This window comes from Nicotiana tomentosiformis, chromosome 4 (genome assembly GCF_000390325.3).
Source record: "Nicotiana tomentosiformis chromosome 4, ASM39032v3, whole genome shotgun sequence".
NCBI lineage: Eukaryota > Viridiplantae > Streptophyta > Magnoliopsida > Solanales > Solanaceae > Nicotiana > Nicotiana tomentosiformis.
Genome location: NC_090815.1, coordinates 1,158,036 through 1,182,216, shown reverse-complemented (window position 1 = coordinate 1,182,216; position 24,181 = coordinate 1,158,036). Strand labels below are relative to the sequence as shown.

The 24,181-nt window shown below is 33.0% G+C and overlaps 2 protein-coding genes across 2 annotated transcripts; one reads left to right on the top strand and one right to left on the bottom strand.

The window, feature by feature from the left end:
- The first annotated feature begins 9,306 nt into the window (after positions 1 to 9,306).
- Positions 9,307 to 10,200, top strand: LOC104103060 (uncharacterized). Its single transcript, XM_009610927.1, has one exon. It carries the CDS (start codon positions 9,307 to 9,309, stop codon positions 10,198 to 10,200), a length of 894 nt encoding a protein of 297 aa, XP_009609222.1.
- Positions 10,201 to 17,249: 7,049 nt separating this feature from the next.
- On the bottom strand, positions 17,250 to 19,970 carry LOC104103056 (BTB/POZ domain and ankyrin repeat-containing protein NBCL-like). The gene is made up of 2 exons (XM_009610922.4): positions 19,129 to 19,970; positions 17,250 to 18,303 (listed from the first exon to the last, which is right to left on the bottom strand). Exons 1-2 carry the CDS (start codon positions 19,618 to 19,620, stop codon positions 17,368 to 17,370), a joined length of 1,428 nt encoding a protein of 475 aa, XP_009609217.1. The 5' UTR covers positions 19,621 to 19,970; the 3' UTR covers positions 17,250 to 17,367.
- Positions 19,971 to 24,181: the final 4,211 nt, after the last annotated feature.

The window sequence follows — 24,181 nt, the reverse complement described above, 5'->3', positions numbered from 1 at the left end:
CATTATCAGATGTAATAGATTTCATGTTCAAATCTTGAAACTGTGATTGCAATTTATAAAATTCATCATCATCACAAGTACATGTATTACCTTTGCTAGTTGTACAAGTATTATCAATATTTTTATCACTATCAGATAAATCAAGTAAATCTATTTCAGCTTCGGATTCTGACTCAGAATAATAATCAGATTCTGATCCAGAAGTGTATAACAAATCATAAACCTTATCACGTAACTCATCGTCTAGTCCTAAGGTTTTCAGCTTTTGAAGCTTACAATTCGGGGCTATATGGCCAAATTTACTACACTTGTAACACTTAATGTCAGCTAGATCTCTCTTAGACCTATTTTTGCTCTAGCATGTGTAGTCATCATGTTTAGCCTAATGTCGCATGTCTACGTGTCTTAACTCGTACTTGCAATTTTTGCAATATGCTTAGTTGAATTACCTGCTTTTCTTGATTTTGTATTCAGTCTTTAACTATAGGATTCCTTGCTGTAAATTTGTTTTTCCATTGGTTATGAGTTGCGTATTTACTTATTGGACTACAAGGCAATACCTCGGGAGTACCGCTATTGCATATTTACTTTTGGGACTACAAGACAGTACCTCGGGAGCACCCCTGTTGTGTATTTACTTTTGGGACTACGAGGCGGTACCTCGGAAGTGCCCCTGTTGCATACTTTTGAGACTACAAGGCGGAACCTCGGGAGCACCCCTGTTGTGTATTTACTTGTGGGACTACGAGGCGGTACCTCGGGAGCGCCCAATGTGTTTACCTCTATTTGCTGTGTTGTTATCTTTCTGTAATTTCTCATTGTTCACTTCTCTGTCATTTCATTATATTATTATATCTTCTGCCCTGTTTCCTATTATTTCCAGTATGGCCCTGACCTGACCTCGTCACTACTCTACTGAAGTTAGGCTTGACACTTATTGGGTACCATTGTGGTGTACCCATATTACGCTTCTTCACATATCTTTGTGCAGATCCAGGTGCATCTTACCAGCCCCGATATTAGTACGTTGTGTTGCTGCTTGGAGGCTTCAAGGTAAGGACTGTCTTGGTTGGGGCATCTATGATACTTATGTTTCTTCTTCTTATGAGTAGAAATCTCGGGTAGACCGAACTGAGTACAAAAATCTCCTAACTGGGATTTTTCTTTAAGCTTATCCATCTTAAGCTGTCTGGATAATTTTAACTCATTGCACAAGTTTAATCCTTCTTGTGTGCATATCCCTATCAACTTACCATAGGTATAATTGTTGTACAGGATTTCACCATAGCTACCTCTTAGAACCTTTTTAACTCTTTCAGCAAATAAAGAGGGAAGGCCATCTATAAACCTAGCTTTCCAATGGTCATTTTTGTTTTCGGGTAATTTCATAACCCTGCTCATAAAGGTATCTTTATACCATCTGAATTCACCTAATGTCTTACATCTAAGACCATTAAGGAGAGTACAAACTGTCTCATGCTGGTTGATAAATCTACCGTTGAAGTATTCTAATATAGTAAGAATAAGAGTATAAACAACATCTTCTCTATTTGCCACTAGGGCCATGCCTAAGTTATCAACTCCTTCATCAGGGGCTTGAGCATTAATAACCATTGCTCTTTCTTCGACAATCAAATAATTATCCCACCAATCACGAAGTTGGCCAGTAAAACCTGCAACAATCATTTTGCAAATAGTTCTATCTGTATTTTTCACACTTTTACAGATAGTTGCATACATAAGCATTATATGCACAAGAATAATTAATTGTCTATCAGTCAATCCATCAAGATTCCACTCATAAATTTTGGAACCACTGTAAGACATATTAGTCTGATTCCAATCACGTTTCTCTATTAAAACATCTTGAGGAGTAGGACGATTGTAATAATAAGTTTGCATTCTGGGTTTATCAGCATATCTGCTATCAACAAACTTACTATTCTTTTTGGGATAACCTCTGAGTTTATTAAACTCTGACAAAACATCCTTTTTATAGTCAAAAGTAGTATCTAATTTATTAGCAAAATCTTTTGATAAATCAATGGGTTTGATATTCAAACCGGATAACTTTTTATCAAGAAGTTCTTCTAAATCATTTAAAGATTTAAATTTACAAACCTGAATCTCAGGAGGTCTTTGAACATGAGTAAAAATAATTTGAGGTTCTGATTTGCTTCCTGAAGTAGAGGCAATATCAGTTATTTTCTTGCTAGTACTCATCTCTTTTATCAAAGCTGTCAAGTCAATAAGTTTTTTATCAAGAGAACTTATGTGTTCACCCAAAACTTTAACATATAAACTCAAATAATTATTTTGAGAAATTAATTTATTAATTTTTGCGATGCTAACTGCAGCAACATCTTCATCAATAAATTTTTGAAATGCAGTAAAAGTAATACATGTATTATTAGGTAAAATAAAAGGTGCTTGAGGAGGGTAGGTGGCTTTAGTAATATTGCCACTTCCGTCTTTATAAGATCTTTCCAAAACTTTTATAAAAAGTGGTAAATATGTGGTTATAAACCAAGGAACAAAATACATAATTTGATTATGTAAAGCACAAGTTTCATAAAATTCTTGAGAAATATTATTTAAATCCTCTTTACTATAAGTATCAAAAAACTAAGTTTTAAATCAGTTTCATTTATCACTAAAAAATTCCTTTTGAATATAACCTCTAGCTTGTGACCCTGGACTAAAATTAATTTGGTGTGGAATCATTTAAACTTCATTTGGGTCAAAATCTATCTCGGACGCAGAAGGAATACCCTTATCAGAAATATTATCATTATCCTGAACAATATTTGTCTTGGGGTTAATTTTAACCCTTTCAACAGATTTATCGCCTACTTTAGTAGAAATTGTGTGTAGAGATGCAGCACGATTTCTAGCTGGTCCATAGACTAGTTCAACAGGAGAAATGTATTGAATATCAGGCAACAGTCTACGATTGGTAAAGGAATGTCTATTATAATTAGAACTAATAGCAGGCAACAGTCTATTATTGGAAAATGAATGTCTACTATAAGTGAAACTATTATCATCAAACTGAATGCAAATCCTTCCATCCGGATTTTGAGTAATATAAGAATACTCAGTATTACTGACAGCATTAGTTATCTGATTGAGGGATATAACCGAATCCAAAGTCCATATAGTTGGAAAATTAATTTCTTCCCACTTAATAGGTCTCCTCGTGGTGACCTTAGACTTTGCAAAATTCATTTCTACTAATATAGTCTGATCAGATGTATCATATAATTTACATCTAGGGTTTAACGTAGATAGCAATTTAAAGTAAATCCTATACGATAAACATATAAGTTCAGAACCAGGCGCATAATTATAACCATGCATTTTCACATTTAATGTTAATGCATCAAGTATATTAACATCAGATAGAGATAATTGCAGATTGGGTTGAGTATTAAAATATACTGGGCCGTAGGCAACAATAGATTCAATAGAACCCATCAGAGACTGTCTAAAATTCAGATTTCTGGCATCTGTGAGAGCAACCAAAAACGTCTCTGGTAACCCTTTTAGGGTTAATGGCTTAAAAATAATTTGTACCATACCAATATGCAGATAATTATATTGGTTTCTATAAACATCTACATCATGCTTGTTTAACAAACGAATAGTCTGTTCAGACGAATTTAAAGCTAAAGATTGCTCAGTTGTTTTAACAAGTTGTTTAGAAGAAAGTTTATCAAACCATCCATAATCATAAATTGTTCTAATAGGGACTTTATCAATAGTCCATTTGTTTAACAAATTAAGGTTTTGAGGTATATCTATCTCTTCCAACCTAGTATTTTTCATACTAGTTTCTCCTAAATCCATATATACATCTTATATATAGTATATAAGATGTATATATAGTATATTTATATATAAGCTATATTCGATATGCTCTATATATATATATATATATATATATATATATATATATATATATATAAAAGTTATATTCGAAAAGCTATATATACAGCTTATATACTATATATAAGATATATATATATTAGTCTAAACTCTAAAGACAAAAGGATGTTAAAAATATTGTAAAGAGATATGCCTTGTAATTTTATTATAGCATTAAAAAATATGACAATATCTTTCTTAGTCTTCATCTCCCTATGGAATGAGCACAACAAGGTGTTAATACCACCATTGAGAAGAAAAAAAAACTAATCAAGATGTGCCAAAATAGAAAAAAAGTGTAATTATAAAAAGTTTGGGATTAAAACAAAGTTGGAGGGGGAGATTAAATGGCTATTTTATAAATAGCCAACGGCTATTTTTGACAGCCCAACGGATATATTTTTTTTTTATTAAAAAAATATAGCCGTTTGCCCCGCTAAGAGACCAGACCGGTCCCAGGCCCTGGCGGGCTAAACAGTCCCGGGTTTGGCGGGCCCAAATCATAGGACCGACCCACGAGACCGACCCATGCCCGCTAAAACCGGGCCAAACGGTCCAGGCCCGTTTGGCCCGCGATCCCGTCCTGGACCGGCCCACTTGCCACCCTTAGATGAAAATGTGAACAAGTGTATATGTACTGAATAATTCAGTGATTATTTGGTGTAATTTTTGTATAATATAATTATGTTCTCGAACCAAACAACCCATTAATATATTCCTGTCAAGCTTATCCTTTCACCTCAATCAAGTAAAATTATGGGCATTTTGTTAGAGAATTAGAAGGCCTTACTTCGAGTTAATTACCAAACAGACCGTATTGATTCTCTGTGTACATTTTTGTGGCTTTTTAATTTAGTTGTGTGGGGTTTTTGATGTTTGATCTTCTTTCATGTTTGTTCCAACTCATGTAACACTAATATTATTATAAGAGACAACCAGATTTTTCTTTGATTATAATTTTCTAAAATACTTTTTAAAATATTTAAAATTATTAATTGTGATTTGTAAAACTTCTTATGTAGGTTAAAAATATACAAATGTTAGTTTAAAAAACTTGAAAAATTTATATCATAAGTCACATATTGTAAATTATTCGACCAGATTCGAGTATTCGGAAAAATATTCTTGTAGGAAATGCTTCTCCTTTTTAATAAGTTTTACGCAGCACAAATTTGTATTATGAGTCCTCAATGTGAATATCGAACATAAGATTGGGATAAAAAAATAAAAAAATAAAAAATATGGAACAAAAGGCAACCAGTTAGGGATTATGGAATAATGGAATTTGTATCGTCCCGTCACTTCAGACATGTTGCCCACTTGACGACTCATATAACCAACCAAATTAAAAGCATATAAAACGAAAAAAAAATAATCACAAATGACACCCCCTTTGAATACACCAAAACCTATTCTAAGTAATATAATCTAATCATAAGTAAATCCAAATCCATATACGTCAACCCCAAATCTTCTTTTCCTTAAAAGAAAGAATTTTTTAAGCAAAGCTTGTCGATTCTTTTATAGAATATTATTTTAAATTTTTCTTATGGTATATATTCTAATGATTCTTAGTGCTTTTTTCACCATTGCCCAAAAAGTGTACGGATTGTGACAGGTGAAAAAGAAGAAGATGAAACAAGTAGAAGAAATGTAAACGTCACCTGAAGATTTGGATTATGCTCTCAACTAGTATGATTTGCCCTTAAAAGACTCATCATTAGTTTCTATTTGCTTAATACTAGTAGTAGTATATAAAGTCAAAGGGCCACCTTAATCAATCTTTACCGTTGCCTATATTATGATTATATTCTTGTGAATATTGAAAAGATTTTGTCACTCCATATTTTAATTGGGATTTTCTCTAAAAATGTTACTCTATAAAGTGGTACTCAAAGATTTTTCAGCAATTCCCATTTTGTAGTTTTTACATGATAGATCTTTTTTAAAGAATTATTAATATAAATGATATTACTTTTGCTTTATTCCAAAAATAGCAAATTCATTTACAATTGTGGCATATTATAAAATCTCATACGTTTAATTACCTACATGTTTTAAAAAATTTATTAATTAAGGGACCACTAATTAAAGGATGGATCATTAACTTATTCTCCTTTATCCCTCAAAACTTAATCACTCTTTCTCTTCCCTTCATACATACGACTCCATTCCTTTTCAACTTGAACATAATGGCTCCTTCATTATTTCATAAATATATTATGAATAATATGTTTTGTATTTTTATCTATTCCATAAATACACCAAGAATATACTCTAGCTAAAATAAATATGCGCCAATACATATACATTATACCATTATTGTATTAATTATATAATTAAATATTTCTAATTAGAAATTCTATATGCCAAAATTAATTCATAAATATATAATGAATATACTATATGCCATATATATATATATATATATATATATATATATATATATATATATATATATTTCTAATATAATTAATAATGTTTTTAAAATCTCATTTGCTATATAAATCATAATTATACATGTATATACCATGTATTTTTTGTGAATTATAGGATTTGAAAATTTTAATTTATATTTATCTTGGTTCACACTTAAATATACATTATACCATAACCATACAATATTACAATGTATAACCATCAGAATATCGCATTTGCTTATGATAGTATAAGATTACTATTAAAAAATTTGTAGCACTAAGCAAGAGGCAATTTTTTTGGAAAACAAAAAAAAAGGAAAATAAGAAGAAAAAAAATAAAAGAAAAAATGGAGCTTATTCTCATATGAAAGGAGGGACGGAACAAATTTGAATAGCATTTGCTTTTGTTTAGCAATATAGTATTCCTGAAAATGTGCAAAATGAATGGAAAATTGTGATGATTAATGAGTAATTAATTAGCATTAATGGATATGGATCAGTTTTCTGCTATAGAATCTACTATCCATATAATTATAGATTTTTTGATATTAATTTATAATAATTTCTTAAATCATGTCTAGTTATAAAAGTTGCCCGACCATTTTTTTGGTTTCCGCCTGATGCATGGTATTCGCATTAGGGCTCAATTAAATCTTAATTATCCGTTCCGGAAAGTCTATAAAACGCTCTCTAATAAAGGCAATTTCATGCGCAAAACTCTAACCCACAATTTTTTATTAAGAAAAAAGGAATATTTACTGCATCACGACAATTCTACTTGGTTGCAAGCCCAATGCCCTAAAGTCGCAACTTGTTACTCAAAGAGTCTAAAAGGTTTTATTCAAAGGACAAATTTATTCAAGATTAAAAGACACATGCCCAATGCCCTAAAGTCGCAACTCTTCGCTCATGCTCTCAGCGCATGATAGTTAACGTGTGTTGACTGTGTTTTCATGGCGAACGGAAGAGGAATGGGACATGGACGTGGGCGTGGTAGGCCCAAGAAGAACCCCTTAGCTATCTATGGTAGCTCTATGGGTGCACGAATCCAAGCTGACGAAAAGGAAAAGGAACAATTAGGCACACCTTCTCACAAACAGGTGGTGTAGGAAATTGGAATTGAAAAGGGGATAATGAGCTGTGAAGTGGGATCATCATCGACAAGTTCTAGCATTAAAAAGAGGCTAGATCTGAACACTCCTCCAATAGCGACTGAATTTAACAGCCTCGAGGAGCCCCAGATTCAACATGCAAGTAAGGAAACGATAGCTTCTGGCAAGGGAATAGTGAATCTGGTGCATGCTGCTAGTAGTAGAGTGATTGTGGAGAATAATAAACCTGATGAGGCAGTTGTTGTGAAGCCCAAACCATGGACAAACCTATTTCAGAGGAACAGAGCAGTTAAGAATGGTATGTCGCTATCTTACATACCTCCACAAATTATTGATGGCCAAATTATAGTGCAATTAGACAAAGCTGAAATAGATCTAGAAACGGAGAAGTGGAAGAGTGATGTGATAGCTTATATTATTGGGAAAGTACCAGGTTACAACACTATGAAGAGATACATTGGGGTAAATTGGGCAAATGTTGCTGAACTTGAATTATACTTACACGAGGAGGGCTACTTCATCACTAAGTTCCAAAATGAAACAGATATGAAGAAAGTCTATTATTCTGGGCCATACACAATAAACAATATACCTATCATCCTAAAGCCTTGGACACCAGATTTTGATTTTAATGAGGAGTTTCCCACAGAAATTTCGTTGTGGGTTCAATTCCCTGAGCTGCCTATAAACTGTTGGGGTCATGATTCTTTAAGTAGAATGGCTAGTGCAATTGGGACTCCTATCTATGCAGATGAGTGAACTGCAAAGAAAATTAGAGTGTCATTTGCGAGGATGCTAATATAAGTAAATATCACTAAAGAGTTGTCTGTAGAGTTAATGGTTATAGATCCTAATGGCAGAAAGTTCACACAGCTAGTCAGGTATGACTGAAAACCTGAGTACTGCCAGAAATATCTAGTGGTGGGGCACAAATGTGACATAGAGTAACGACCAAACAATCAGCAAGAGAAACAACCTATAAGGAGAAGAGAGCCTAAGAAGGTCACAATGGAATAGAGATGCAAAGGCCCATTAAATGAATGAGACAATCAGACTATCCAACCAGGAGATCAAGCTCAGCAGCAGACACAAGACACTCCACATCAGCAGAGCTATGAAGGTTCACAGGGCAAAGAAAATGTGCAACCAACTGCTGGAACTCATGAACAAGTGTTGCAGGGTAATTTTCAAATACCTATACAATAACACAAGGACAATTTGGAGACAACAATAGATAAGGGAAAAGCTGTAGGAACTATGCCTGAACTGAATCTGGTAAATTTTTCAGCATTGTCAGCTATAGCAGTGAAAAATGCCTTCGAGCCATTACAAAGGGGAAATTGGAATGCTAACACCTTACCACCTGATAAGGGTAGGGGTCACATGACTTGCTAATGAAGTGGCTATTCTGGAACATCAGAGATGTAAATAAGAGATACAAACAAAAAAATTTAAAAAAGTATATTAGTAGTCAGAAAATAAAGTTCGCAGCTATAGTTGAAACTAGAGTCAAAGAACATAATGCAAGCAAGGTAATGCTAAAAGTAATCCCAGGGTGGAACTATTTTACAAACTATCAACATGCTCCAAATGGGAGAGTGCGACTTACATGGGATCCTCAATGGTACACTGTTACATTGCTAAGAACTAAAGCTTAACTTATACATTATTTGGTACAAGATAGGCTGGGTGTGGTGGATTGCAAAGTTACAATTGTCTATGGATATAATACTCTAGAAAAAAGAAAATAGTTGTGGGAAGCTATAAAGGAGCTAGCAGTAAGAATTACCAAGCCATGGCTCCTATGTGGTGATTTCAATGTTGTGTTGTATTCTAATGACAGACTTATGGGTAGTCCTATTACCTATACAAAAGTTCAAGACTTTGCTGATTGCATGACTTCACTATCTCTAAATGAACTGTCGTGGACAGGGGAGTATTACACATGGTCAAACAAACAATATGGTGCAGATAGGGTATGCAGCAGGCTTGACAGAGAACTTGGTAACTTTGAATGGATCATGCAGTGGGGTCATGTGACTACTGATTATGGCCTACCTTTTATTTCTGATCATAACCCCATGATACTCACCCTACACTCAACTCCAAAATATGAAAAAGTACCATTTAGATTCTTTAATGTTTGGGTTGAGCATGATAGTTTTATTGATATTGTGGAAAGGATTTGGGGACAATCATATATTGCCTGCAAGATGAAGAATTCTTGGATGAAGCTGAAGGCTCTAAGGCCAATTTTTAGAGCTCTAAATAATGAACAGTTTAGAACTATTAGCTTGAAGAATGAACAGGCTAGAGTAGAATTAGAAAACATACAACGAAAGATCAATGCAGCATGTAATGATTCACTGATTGGAGAAGAAAGGAACCTACTACAGAATTTAGAAAAATGGTCCCTCATAGAAGAGTGTATATTGAAGCAGAAGTCAAGAGCAAAATGGATTAGGCTTGGTGATTCAAACACCGAGTATTTTGCAGCAGTCATGAAGGAAAGAAGTCAGAAGACGCAGCTAAATAAAATTATGGCCCTCACATGTGATAAACTCACTCACCTTGACAGCATAAAGCAGGAGGTCATTGAATTTTACAAGTCACTAATGGGATCAGCAGCCCATTATCTCCCTGCTATAAATAGACTGATTATGAGGAATGGACCAATATTATCACAACAAAAAAAGATTGCTCTTTGTGTTGAGGTTACTGACAAAGAAATCTATGCTTGATTGTATGCTATTGATAGTGATAAAGCACCGGGAATAGATAGATACAATGCCTACTTCTTTAAGAAGGCATGGGTGGTCATTAAAGGTAAAGTTACTCAAGCTGTCAAAGATTCTTTACTACTGAAAAATTGTATAAAGCTGTTAACTGTACTACTCTCACACTGGTGCCTAAAATACCTGTCCTAATATAATCAAAGATTATCGACCAATTACTTATTGCACCATGCTTTATAAACTGATATCAAAAGTGCTAGCAGCCAGGATACAATAAGTCATTGCCTCTATCATCTGTGAGGCACATGCTTGCTTCATTCTTGGCAGGAGAATAGCTGATAACATCATACTAGCACATGAGTTAGTAAAGGTATACACAAGGAAAAAGATTTCTGACAGATGTATAATCAAGATTGATCTTCAAAAAGCCTATGACTTAGTCGAGTGGAGTTTTTTGGAGCAAGTTCTAATAGAGCTGGGTTATCCTATGAGATTTGTAGCATGGATAATGGAGTGTGTTACCACTGTTAACTATACTGTCATGATAAATGGTGAATCCATCCCACCTTTTGATATTGCTAAAGGTTTGAGGCAGGGAGATCCTATCTCCCCCTTCTTGTTTGCCATAGTTATGGAGTATCTAAGTAGAAGTCTTAATAGTCTCAAAAAAGTAAAAAGTTTCAGATTTCATCCAAGATGTGCAAAGCTAGGAATCACACACCTAAGCTATGTAGATGACCTCCTGTTATTTGCCATAGGTGACCTTCCCTCAATATTTGTTATTCATATATGTTTTAGCCAATTTTTCCAAGTATCTGGACTGCAAGAAAATCTGAGGAAAAGCTGAGTGTATTTTGGGGGAGTTCCTCAGACTGTAAGAGTGAAAATCCTGCAGCAGTTAGGTTTCACAGTGGGAGAATTGCCTTTCAAATAATTTGGTATCCCTCTTGCTACCAAGAAGCTCTTATTGATGCAATGGCACCCTTTAGTAGAGAAGATAGTTTCAAAGATTTCTTCCTGGACAACAAAAAAATTATCATATGCTGGTCTAGTGCAGCTTGTTCAAACTGTGCCCTTTGGTATTCAATCTTATTGGTCGCAACTGTTCACTCTGCCTTCAAAGGTCTTGAAGATGATTGAATCATACTGTAGAAGCTACTTCTGGTCTGGGGTAAATGTGATCACAAAAAAGACTTTGGTAGCCTAGGACAGAATGTGTACACCTAAATCAAGCGGGGGCTTAAATTTGATTAATTTGCATCTATGGAACAAGGTTGCACTAGCAAAAATATGCTGGGATGTAGCACACAAGCAAGATCGGCTATGGATAAGATGGATACATGCTTTATACATCAAAGACAAACTGCTTGAAGAGGTGGCAATCCCACAACAAGCAAGCTGGATGGTGAGACAGATACTAAATGCTAGAACAACTCTTCACCAGATACAGAATCAGCAACATCAAAGAAAGAGTATGATCAACAGTTTCTACCTACAGTTGTTGGGAGATAGACCAAGAGTTAACTGGAAATGCTTGATGTTCCAAAACAATGCCAGGCCAAAAGCTATATTTATCATGTGGCTGCAACTATATAGGAGATTGCTGACTGTAGATAGGCTGATACAATGGGGTTTAGTTATAGATCCAAAGTGCTCCTTATGCCAAGCTCATGATGAGAACAAGTAAGACTTGTTTGTTAACTGTCGATTTACAAGGGAATTATGGTAGAGAATCCTACATTGGGTGCAAAGGCAGGATGTTGTGAGAGATAACTGGGAACAACATATGCAATGGGTGATACAATATGCTAAGGGTAGGACACAACGAGCTCAACTCTACAGGATGGTATATGCTGAGATAACTCACTTCATTTGGATTGAAAGGAACCTGCGGCTATTTGAAAAGAGAAGCAGAGGAGCTGATAGTATTGGATGAGAGTTAGCCTACATATGTAACGTGAGAGCCATCACTGGGATTAGTAGCATGGTGCAACATTTTATGTTTTAATAGAGACAGTTAGTGTAGGCTTTAGAATTGTAAGAGTTATAGCTGGTGAGATATAAGCAGGCTATGGATATGTAAAGTTACTAGTGATTAATAAAATTGTTAGTTACCAAAAAAAAGAAAGACATATGCTTTTAATTTAGTTCTCCTAAGAATTGTGACAAAAACAACATTAAATTTATTTTCAAAACAGAAAAGCAATACAACTTGATAGTACTTATAACCTTAGATTTTTATTCTTTTTTTAAGCCACATTTGGAAGGTCAACTATATGAACAACTAGATGAAATCCAGCTATATATCTACCACCTTATTGTTTCACAATTGAATTCAAACCAATTTGTCTCTTGGAAACATCAAAGTTCAAAAACTTGGAATTATTAATTAATATAAATGCGAAAATTCGAATATTTGCACCATGTTAATAAAGCTAAAAAGCAGTTGAAATTATTTGGAAAGAGTAGTCGAACATAAGTAAAGTTAGGGGTGTACATAGGCCGGGTTAGTTCGGATTTGTAATTACCAAATCAAATCAATTGTATCGGATTTTTAAATCTATAGACCAAACCAAACCAACAAAAATCGAGTTTTTCAATCTCGTTTTTTCTCGAATTTTTCGAATTTTTTTCCGATAAACTTGTGCTCCAAATATTTTTTTAGTCCTAAATATGATTTTACCAATAACAACCATGTTTTTATTTTTTTATTTTTTAGTATTTACCTCAAATATGTTAGTCAATAGGTTGTATGGTTCCAATTTCAGTTCTAGAAAACTGATGAAAACTTTAATCAACCATCCCTCCTCAATTCTCCTTACTTTCTCATGTTTAGTAGTGTCCATTGCAATCGCATCTGGAGACACTAAAATAGTCACAATTTACACAACCATGTAACTATAGTAATTGAACTTTTCAAATAATATTTCTTCTGCCAACACAAACACCAAAAAGCTAAAATGCATATCATATTGCACTCTGCATAAGAATTACCACCAACTTTTTAAGAGTAGATATTACATCCAAGAGTCCTAAAATATAAACAAAAAAAAGAATATATTAAAATCTAAGAAGTTGATAGGGTTTGAGCTAATTGGGAGTTTTGGTCTAATTGAACGTAGGGTTTCATGCCTTTGGAGAAGAGGCAAAATGGTTTCGATTGTTTTAGTCTTTTAGAACTAGTTTAGGACTAGTCTTGTTCTCCTTTAGAACTAGTTTTTAGTTTGGGCTCAAAAATACCTTTTATGGGCTAGAAAAAAAAAACACTGACATGGGCAATAAAGGCAACTTAAAATAGGGAAATTTTCACAATTACTTACGGATTTATATAACATTTCATAATCTACAACTAATATTAGAATAATAAATTCTACAACAAATATATAAAAGATATACTCTAAAAACATGGTAAATTGCCTATTAAATGAGAGTCCCATTCTAGAAGTATCCTTAACTAGTCCCTAAAGATTCTCCAATTTATTAATTAGTGATTATCACTACAAACACATTAAGTTACCACTATAAACACTACTCCTATCTCATGACCAATGCTATATCCTCCATAAAAATAGGTACGTACTCCATCTTGGGAACTTTTATTGTTTTAATTTCATTTTCCATGTAGGAATACTTTGCATTTATTTATTTTATATGTGTGTATAATAATACATTTAATATTTGGTATATTAACATTAAACATATATTATGTATACATAGTATACATCACATATATTTTATATTTGGAGCAATATATCACATATACTATATATATATGCATATTAGTGGTAATATATCATATTTGTTATTTATATTCGTATCTTATACCAAATATATATCATTAATATACTATATCCATAGTTAGTATAAGGAAATCCTTGCGTCTATTAATCTTCTTCTGCAGTTGAAGAACTCCGTATAGAAAGGCCTCAGCGGTAGGCGGGCAACCTGGAACATAAATGTCAACCATTTGCACAGCTCCCCATAGAAATGACCCACCTTGGTTAGTGCGAAGGAGATAAAAGATTTGATAAAATTGAAGTGAAAGCAATCCCTAATTCTATATTAAGTGGAAGTATTTTTAGGAGGCAATTCCTATTTTCAAGTTTTAAAATGAGATATTTAAGGGCTATTAAAGTGGTATATAATTTAATTAGAAAGTTCAAAAATTAGGTTGTATTGTATTTTATGTAATATTTTGTAAGTAGTTGTAATTTATTTAAATAAGTCTTAAAGAGGTTGTATTATGTGTAAATTCCTCCTTAAAATATTATGCTAAATACAGAAACAATTCAAAAATTAAGAAATATTTATTGAGCGTAAGTAAAGGTGTATCTAGAAATTCTAGAAATGAGTGCACCACTAAGAAAAAGGAGAAAAAAGAAAGTACTAAGCGGGTCGGAAATTAGTCCATATTCATTTAGATAAATAGCTAAACATTCAACCAAGTGCATCATTTAACCTTTTTGGAGTATAGAGACCAACAAATAATAATAAATATTTTCTGAAAATATATACATAAAATACTTAGTTTATCAGTACCATAGGTTCACGCGAACCATAGTTTAGGCATTAATTTGCCGGTGGCGTTAGGCCCTAATTCATAGATTAACATTTTGCAGCTTTGAGATTATTATAAAGGCTTAAACTTTTTCAGAAAGAAAAGATTCCCCTACATATATATATATATGTGTGTGTTACCTTCGTAAACACTTTAATTATCAACTCCAACTTGCTTTAGTTTTTGCTTTAACAGTTTCTTACTGGTAATAAAGTCACAAACTAACATTAAATATAAGTTAAGTCAAAAGATCCTGCTTTACCCTTTGATATGCTCTAAATGCTTCCAGACCACACCAAATGATCTCTTTTTGGACGCAGAAAAATTATTTGCGAGTCTTTGATTAGTTCTTGCGAGTTGTAGAAATTAATTAATTAGAAACTCTAAAACCTGGGAATAAAGGGAAAGTTGTTAAAATATATAATTGAATTTTTGTGACTTGTCAAAGTTGTTTAAAGTATAATCATAACTAATACACCATGAAGCCTTTGATTAAACATGGAGTATAGATCTATGATTGAAAAAACCTAAAATTATGAACTTATAATTTCCAGAGTATATGGTTTAATGTACAAACCTAAAGATTTAACTAATCAAATTTAAATCTGAATCCGTCTCCATCTACTGCAACCCCCTATAGACTTATAGTCTGGATGTCCTACTTTTAGTTATATAGAAAATGCCCCTAACATTCTTGTCATATACAGAACAGAGTATACCTATGCTATAGTTTAAAAAAGATTCGAAATTTCCTTTGAAAACGATCCTTAGAACCTGAATAAAAGGACAAGAATAGGATCACTGGAAATTCAACTGCAGCAAATACATGCAATGCAATTACACAATATGTTGAAAACTAAACTACATAGTGTTCTTAAATCTAGGGTTTCAACTCATAGGCCTCTTAAGAAGTCGTCAAGGAGATCGATTTATGATTCACTACAAATATTCTTTTAAATATATGATTATTGTCACCGTAGATCGATAAAAATAACACAAGAAATCAATATCAATTAATTTACAAAAGATTCTTGCAGAATTATTATTATTTTTATTCAAATTGTAATATTACCCGTCGTTAAAGTAAAACCACAAAAAAAAAAAAAAAAAAAGAGGAAAAACACTCACAAGTCTTTTTCCTTTACTTCCCCCTTTTTTAACTTTTCAATTGGAGTGACTCGAAAATCGGGAACAAGAGACAAAAAAGAGGATTTTATATAAATAGATGGATCCAGTGAATTAATTAAATAAATTATATGTAACAATTCCGTCGTGCAGTCACACTCAATGTTGCATCCATGCAAGACAACCAATATAATTTTATAATCCCAAATCGTGTCTTTAATAATACATTTCTATATAAAATTATAAATAAAAGCCAATCAAGTTTCTAGGCCGTACAAAGGATAAATATAAAGTAACATAAAATAGATTAAAAGGAGGTGAAGAGCCAGCTCAATTCCCTTATTAGAATAAAAAGGTCTAATGTCCTAATATGGCCTCAAAAGAAACATATAACCCCACCATATACAAGAAGCCAAACGACATCCATTCTTGAAATCTTTCATGCAAATTAATATACATAAAAATTAATATATCAACTAGAAGAAAAGAACAAGGCTTTTTCTCTTATTTTGATATATTCTAGTCCACCACTAATGTATTTGAAATCCATTGTGTTTAAAAATAATACCTTTTCGGTGCGACAGCAAGAAATGTAAGGAAGAAGTTGGGAGGTGGGATATTGGTAGACAAGAAAATAATTGGTTGAAGAAAATAGTAGTAGTCCATTAGCTTTATTTTTATATAGTGACAGTATATAATAATTTTACTCTATTAAACACTACCTTTTATTTTTATATAGTGACAGTATAAAATAATTTTACACTATTAAACACTACCTTCTCTGTCCCAATTTATGAGGCTGAACTCGAATTTTCAGAATTAAACTTCTTAATTTGACCGTTAATTTGGACATAGAATCTTTAAAATTTTTGAAATAAAATATATATATTTAAAAATTATATAAAAATATTATAAATCACAATAATTAATAATTTAAAATATCTAAAAGGCATATCTCAAAATTAGAACTCCGCCACATAAATTGGGATGGAGGGAGTGTTAGATTAAACGATAACTATAAGTATTTGTATGTAACATGTACTAATTGTCCAAAAAATAATAAAGAACAGACTAAATTAATTAATGACTGTATAAAAAAATTACACTATCAGTGTACACAAATAAAATCTTTAAAAGTAAAACAAAACGGAGTTGACAGGGCAGAGTTGACAAGATTGACCTGCGTCGCTTCTTCTCTACAAAGCAAAAACTCAGATTCTCCTTTTGTCCCATCCAAAAATCTGCTCATTGCATTATCATCTGAAATCTGAATGCTCTAGAAACAAATCAAAAAAACATGCACCAAAAAAATAAAAATAAAGAGAAGAACTATATATATCATAAAGAGATCAAGGTAAAGAAGAAGATAGTATATGTAAACAAAATATCTGAATATTAATTAAATCTTGATCATTACACTTTCCTTTATAGTCTGTCCCAACTAATGAACTGTTCAGACAAAAGATGTGTGTATATATATATGAGCTTAACTAATAATCATGTGAATGGTGGTACATTGAAGATGGATCACAACCATTGTGTCGATTCTGAGAATTATTAGTAGCTGCACCAAGATTTAAATACACCATTCTTGAATCAATGTTAACATTATTTCCAATATTCCCACCACTGCTTGTGCTAGAAGTATGATCATCACTGACATTAGGCGGGTATATAGTGGTGGAAGACGGATCAATATTCGCGCTTCCTTCTTCTCGAGAAATCACCATAGCTGCTGATTGAACAAGTTCAAGACATAGCCTCAGTTTATTTGGTTCAATGTGATTGATTCCAGGGACAGCTCCTTTGAATAGAAAATCGGATGTTAGGGTACGTAAAATGTCCAACGGAGTGATCCCATCTAATGTTCGGACATTCGGATCAGCATGATGGTCTAATAGTACTGCTACCATATCTGGTGACACCATTTCAGCTGCAATGTGTAGAGGAGTTTTACCAGCAGGGCCAGCAGGGTAGTTAACATCAGCTGCCCCAAGCTCGAGTAACGCTTTCACAACTTCCCTGCTGCAATTTTCAACTGCATAATGCAAAGCAATTGATTCATCAAGATTGAGGCCTTCTCCCATTACCATGAGCTTGACAAGTTCAACGTCGGATGAGTCGAGTGCTCGTTTCATCCGACGGATTTTCTGGTCCTCGAGCTCGGCTGCAGAGCCGAGATCGTGGTGGTGGTGGTGTGGCATTAGGGATCGACGTGCTAGATTGGATTTGAGGCGGAGTTCTTCGATTTTGGCTACAACATCAATGGGAAGGTGCTTAGCTAAGATTTCTGGTGGAAGGCCGGATTTTGCAACCAAATGTGAACAAGTAGTCCATAATTGTTGCATGTCTTGCTTCCTTGATGCTATTAAAACTCTCATCACATCCTCAATTGAAGCTTTCTCTACCATGATTGCCAATTGCTTCTGCTTAACCCAAAAATATATAATTACGAGCCCGTTTAGTTTGATAAAAAATACTACAATAACTAATAAGCATCAAGTGCTGAAAAACACTTATAAATGCTAAACCTCTATAGTTGGACATATTTAGATTGTATTTGAATATCCAAACTTGTAATGTGTTTGTTCCAAGTTGTGATTGGGTAGGGTAGGAACTTTTTTCAACACTAGTAGTTCCATTTGTGCTATTCTTTCTTCTAACCAAATGAGGAAAATAGATCACTATTGGGGAAAGATTTGGTGTGATCACTGTGGAAAGACAAGACTGGAGAAATCAAGAAACCATTTTTGGAAACATTTGAGCATAAAACATGAAGATAAGAGAACCCCAATTCAAGAAACTGGAATTATTTCACATGAAATCAAGGTAACAATTGTGAGATGAGACAGCTGATATCAAAATTCCATCACAAAAATCATCAAACAATGCAAAAATAGGAAAAAGGTTAAAAACATCCTTTCTTTTTCTTTTTTTCTTTTTGGGTATTCACTTCAGCTGTTTATACATAAGTCGAAAAATATGAAAAGAAATTAAAAAAAAAAAAGAAAGAAATACTTTGGATCAGATGATTCTGCAAAAGAAATCTAGTACTAACAGAAAAAGAGAGAAGTTGTTACTAGTAAACTACTAGATTTCTCTGTGATAAAAAATCTTTGTCTATAACAAACAAGAAACAAAAGCTTAAAACAAAATTAATCATACCCCATTTCCCAAGAAAAATTGAATGGAAAATCTGAAATCACTCTTTCCAAAATCCAAAAAAAAAATAATAAAAAAATTGGACAAACCTGAGTGAGTAAAGCAAGTTGTTCAACACCAAATGATCTAGCGGCAGAGAGAGTGTCAAGAGCAAGATCAACGGCTGAGGTGCAATGTGTATGCCAACAACCTCTTTCCCCACAATTAGGCCTTGGCTCATGTTTTTGTGGCACAATTGAGACTTGTCCACTGTACAAAAACTGCAGCATCAACAAGAATACCTCATACCCTACTGAGTTCACTGGTATTACTGAACCAGAACCCCTCGGCGATGATACACCGCCGACGGGTCCCATTCTTGACCCGGTTGGGTCTAGTTGTTGTGGGCTAGACCGAGGAGAGTCCGGCCCACAAAAGAATTTCCTGAAGAAATGACTCCTTGCAGCTAAGATGCATCTATGAGCATGAACTAAACGACCTTCAACACTAAAAGTAACATCACTAAAAGCTTGTCCATTAATGAGAAGGTTTAGATAATCTAAAGATAGACTTCTTAAGTTGTCTTCAGGAGTACTACTCATATTCTCTAAAAAAAACCAAAAGTGGTACAAAAAGAAAAGTAAAGAAACAAATGTGGCTAGAATTTTGCTGTGTATGAAGCAAAGTAAAGTCTTCTGTGTTCTATAGTAAACACTGTGTTATTTCTTGTGAGATTCTGTCCATGGTTGGTGTTTTCTGTTGTGTTGTGTGGTTAGATATTAAGAGAGAGAGAGAGGGTGAAGCAATATGGATGGTTATACTGGGCGGCTGAGGTATTTAAAAACAAAAAGAAAAGGGAAAAGAAGAGAGAATATAGATAAAAAAGAAAAACTCAAGAAAAACATGAAATGAAGATCGAAAAGAAAAATGACGGGTTCCCAATAAACTAATCTATATTGCTTCTTTCTTCTTCTCTTTTGGTTCTTTTCTATGTTCCCTTTTTATTTATTTTATTTTATCTTTTTATAGTTTTTTGTGTTGGTTTTTCCTCTCCTTTTTTTTCTATGGAATTTTAGGGGTCATTCATCCGCCTGCCTAATAGAACCAGAGGCGGAGGCAGGAGTTAGTTGGTTCAAAATTTTAATTCTTTTAAGATATTGAGTTCTAAATTAAGAATTTATATATATTTACTAAATTTTTTAAGACAAATATAAAGTTTAGATCAAAATTATCGGATTCGACCGAATCCGTAACGTATATTGTGGCTCCGCTCCCGAATAGAACCCCCCACACATATATATATTGTTGGAGAAGCGGGTGATGAAAGGAAAAAATTTAAGTTGATGATCCTTGGAAAATGTATACTGTGATTTAATTAGATTTAGTTACAATTACATGATTAAGATAAAATGAAAGAATGTCGATAAAACGGAGTAAAGTACGTAATAAGTGGACAAGATAAATCTAAAATCGTATGGAAGGATGTTGTGTCTAAAAATTACCGATCTCTTGAAATTCATAACAGATATATGGGCACAATGGAGGGAAAGAGTTCTATATAGGTGATTCGAATTTATAGACTTTTAATCATGTTCTTACGTTTATTTTGAGCTACAATCCACGCCGTGTGTTTTTATTTAATGGAAATTTGAATCTATTTCGTTTTGTTAAATAACTTGATGATAATTCTGTTGGGATTAAAGATTGGTGGATGGGAAATGGAGAGAAGAAAGTGGAGGGAAAGTAAGCTCCCTTTTGCTTTGGAAAGAGCAAAGTGTCTTTCATTGGTGTTAGAAAGAAAAATAAATCTACTTATAATGAGAAAACACTTCTCTTGGTGTTAAATGGGTTGGAAAGAAAGTAAGACTCGCGCTGTCGTCGCTCAGCTTCGGCTTCGGCTTTGGTTAAAGATTGATTGCTTAATCATTTTGGACAATATTTCTTTCAATTATTTAATTAATTAACGAAAATTCAACCCGGAATAACCCGCGACCCGTTTTTTTCCCGGATTATTTTAAATCTATTTTTCCGCAATATTTCAAATAGAAATATTCGTTCTCACTCATTCCAACAGCCATTGTCTGTTTCTAAAAGGTTACAAACCTTTTCAGAAACAATGCCAGAAAGTCTTTAAATATGCTATGAATCCCAGAATCTTTCCTTACGAAATTTTCTGCTCTTCTTCTTCTTCTGCACAGAATCTTAAGTGTGTTTTACAGCCTTCGAGTGGTTCGCTGTTACATCAGAGTTTTTGGTACCAACACTCCGGTGAGTTAAATCGTTCTATCCTTGGAGGATAATATTCCAGCACCTCGGGTACTTGAGGGGAATAATTTTCTTAAGTACACATTGTGCATTCAGTGGGCTCGATTTATTCCGAAATTATTTTTCCAAAAAGTTTATTGTTTTATTATTTACAGAACGGCAAAGGGCCAAATATACCCCTCTACTTTCGAAAATGGTCTAAGAATACCCCTCGTTATACTATTGGGTTATCTATACCCCTGCAGTCATACTTTGGGTTCAAATATACCCCTCATTTAAACGGCGGGACACATGTCATCGTCCTGTTGGTCAATTATAAATATCTTCTAATTAATTAAAAAGATCCATTATCCATACCCGATAAATAATATTTTTTTTTGTAAAAACTGGAAAAAAACTAAAAATATTTTTTTTACTAAAAACTGAAAAAAAAAATGAAAATATTTTTTTTTCCAGTTTTTACAAAAAAATTTGCTTTAGAAAATTAATTTTCAGTTTTGCCCTTTACAGAAATACATATTGTCTAACAAATTCAATTAAATAAATTATGGAATCGATCTCTAAAATAAGATTAATTAAAAGGCGATAATTTGTTTGGAGTCACAAATGCGAATAAGTTCAAATCATTGCCCGATGAATGGAATGAATCCCACGTCGGATTGGGATGAGATCCCTGGTCTCCTTATAAGACTTGAATATTTTTTCTCCATTCGAACTAGCTTTTGGGGTGTGAGCTAAGTTCGGAGCTTATTTGGATATTGCCTTTAATAAAACAGTTTAATGAATTGTGTTAGAGAATCGTCCTCGTCATAATTAATGTCTGTATTAGAGGAGCTGTTATTTTCTCCTCTCAATGTGGGGAATTAAGTGGGGAGGTTTAGGTCTCTCTCAAGGGAAAAAAAAGAAGAAAAATGGAGTAGAAACAAAAGAAGAAATCTTGCACTGAATGACAATACATCACTGATTGTCTTATAATCTGAAATCCTACGATTTGACGTTTGAGTTGTCATTTTATTTCTCTCTGCGTAACCCTACTACCTTCCCACCATTTAATTCTATGCTCACGTCTTTCATGTATGTCATCATTTTCCTACGGAAAAACAAGGCACAAGTACTGGGCGTTTGGACATAAGAATTGTAAAATTCTCAAAAAAAAAAAAAAAAAATTAGTAAAAATAATATTTGAAAATTAAAGTTATATTCAGATATGAATACAATTTTGGGATATTTTTGAATTTTGTGAGTGATCTGAAATGAAAATTTTAAAAAGCAGCTTTATGGAATTTTTAAAATTTTTAAAAAATTTCGAAATTCATTTTCAAATGAAAATTAAAAATTTTATGACTAAACACTCATGCCGAAAAAAGTCAAATTATTTCGAAAATAGTGAAGAAATATTTGTGGCCAAACAGGCCCTTAAACGGCCATCTCTTCCATTATTCTTTACCTATTTTGTTGTAACTATAGTGTTGGTCAATATATACGCATTTCAATTAATTTCATAAGTATTTACTGTTTTTTGCCAGTACAATACGGAAAATTTCTAATATTGATCGATGTTTAGATAAATAAAAAGAAATTAGCTTGTGTTTTGCATTCGTTTATGATTCAACTCGCTTTATTAACAATTAACAACTAGGCCGAATATATAAAGTGAATTGTCAAGTTTTAAAAAGTACTTTCTAGTTGTCAAAATGTTTGTATTTCGAGTAGTTTCTACTTTTCACGCGTCTCAGTCTCTCAGATGAATTAATAACAAATTTTCTGTCATGTCATTACTTAAGAAAAGTTTCACTCTAAACAATAATAGAAGGGAAAAGTGTCACATACAAATTTAGGAGTGTAACTGATCATTTGGAACAAGTTTAGTCGCATCTATACTCAAGGGGTAGATTCAAGATTTTAAGTTTATGTATTTTTTTAACCATTTCAAGTTAATATACAATAATATTAATAGAATCAACAGACTGAATTTCAAATTAATATAAATTATTAATATCTAGTAAAAAAATTAATACAAAGTGAACCCGTAACTATTGCAGTAGATCCATCCCTACTAGAAGTCCTTTTCTACATGTCTATTTTGAAACCATGCTTTCCCCCAAAAATTAGGCTTTTTATGCTTTCTTTAACATTTTCTTGTTTCTTTTGTCAATGGTAATTTTTCAATTCAAAAACAATATTGGCTAGCAGACATACACCAGTAAAACTACCAGTACAAAATAATATGATGGGAGCATATTGCAAGAAACTTGAAACTAACGAATCAATAGATTTTGCCAAAGCAAGGCTATAGCAAGGTTCTACACAAATGAATAATTGGTACTGAAGTTTATTAAAATACTAATAGGGAAAGTGGTCAATGATAGTATAGGGGAGAGGAGGCAACAAGCATGTTATATATGTTTATTAAAATTTAATATTATGCCACTTGCTTTTAGAGAGGGTTAATTCAAACATTTTAATCTCAACTTGTACTATACAAAAGAGGTTTTTGATACCAATTGCAAGTGCTTAAGGGGCATCTTAATTAAGTTTAAGGGACATGGTCCCCTTCAATTAAGTTGCATTTCAAACTTTGAAAGATCAAAAGAATAGCTAAACACTACTCTATTAGGATTTGTAAGGTAAAGCTTCGCCCCATACTCACACTTATTATTTTAAAGATTTATTTATTAATAAATATAAATATAGCTACTAAGCACACTGCTTAATGACATATTAACTTTATAAAAAGTCCAATATTGTCATTAATCGCGGTAAAGCAACAATTATTATTCCCACGGTTTAAATTTCAATTATGCATGGGATATATGTAGCCAAAATGTTTGACACATTTACATTATAATATGCCAATAAAGGGACCCTCTTAAGGAAATTACACATTAGATTTTGTCA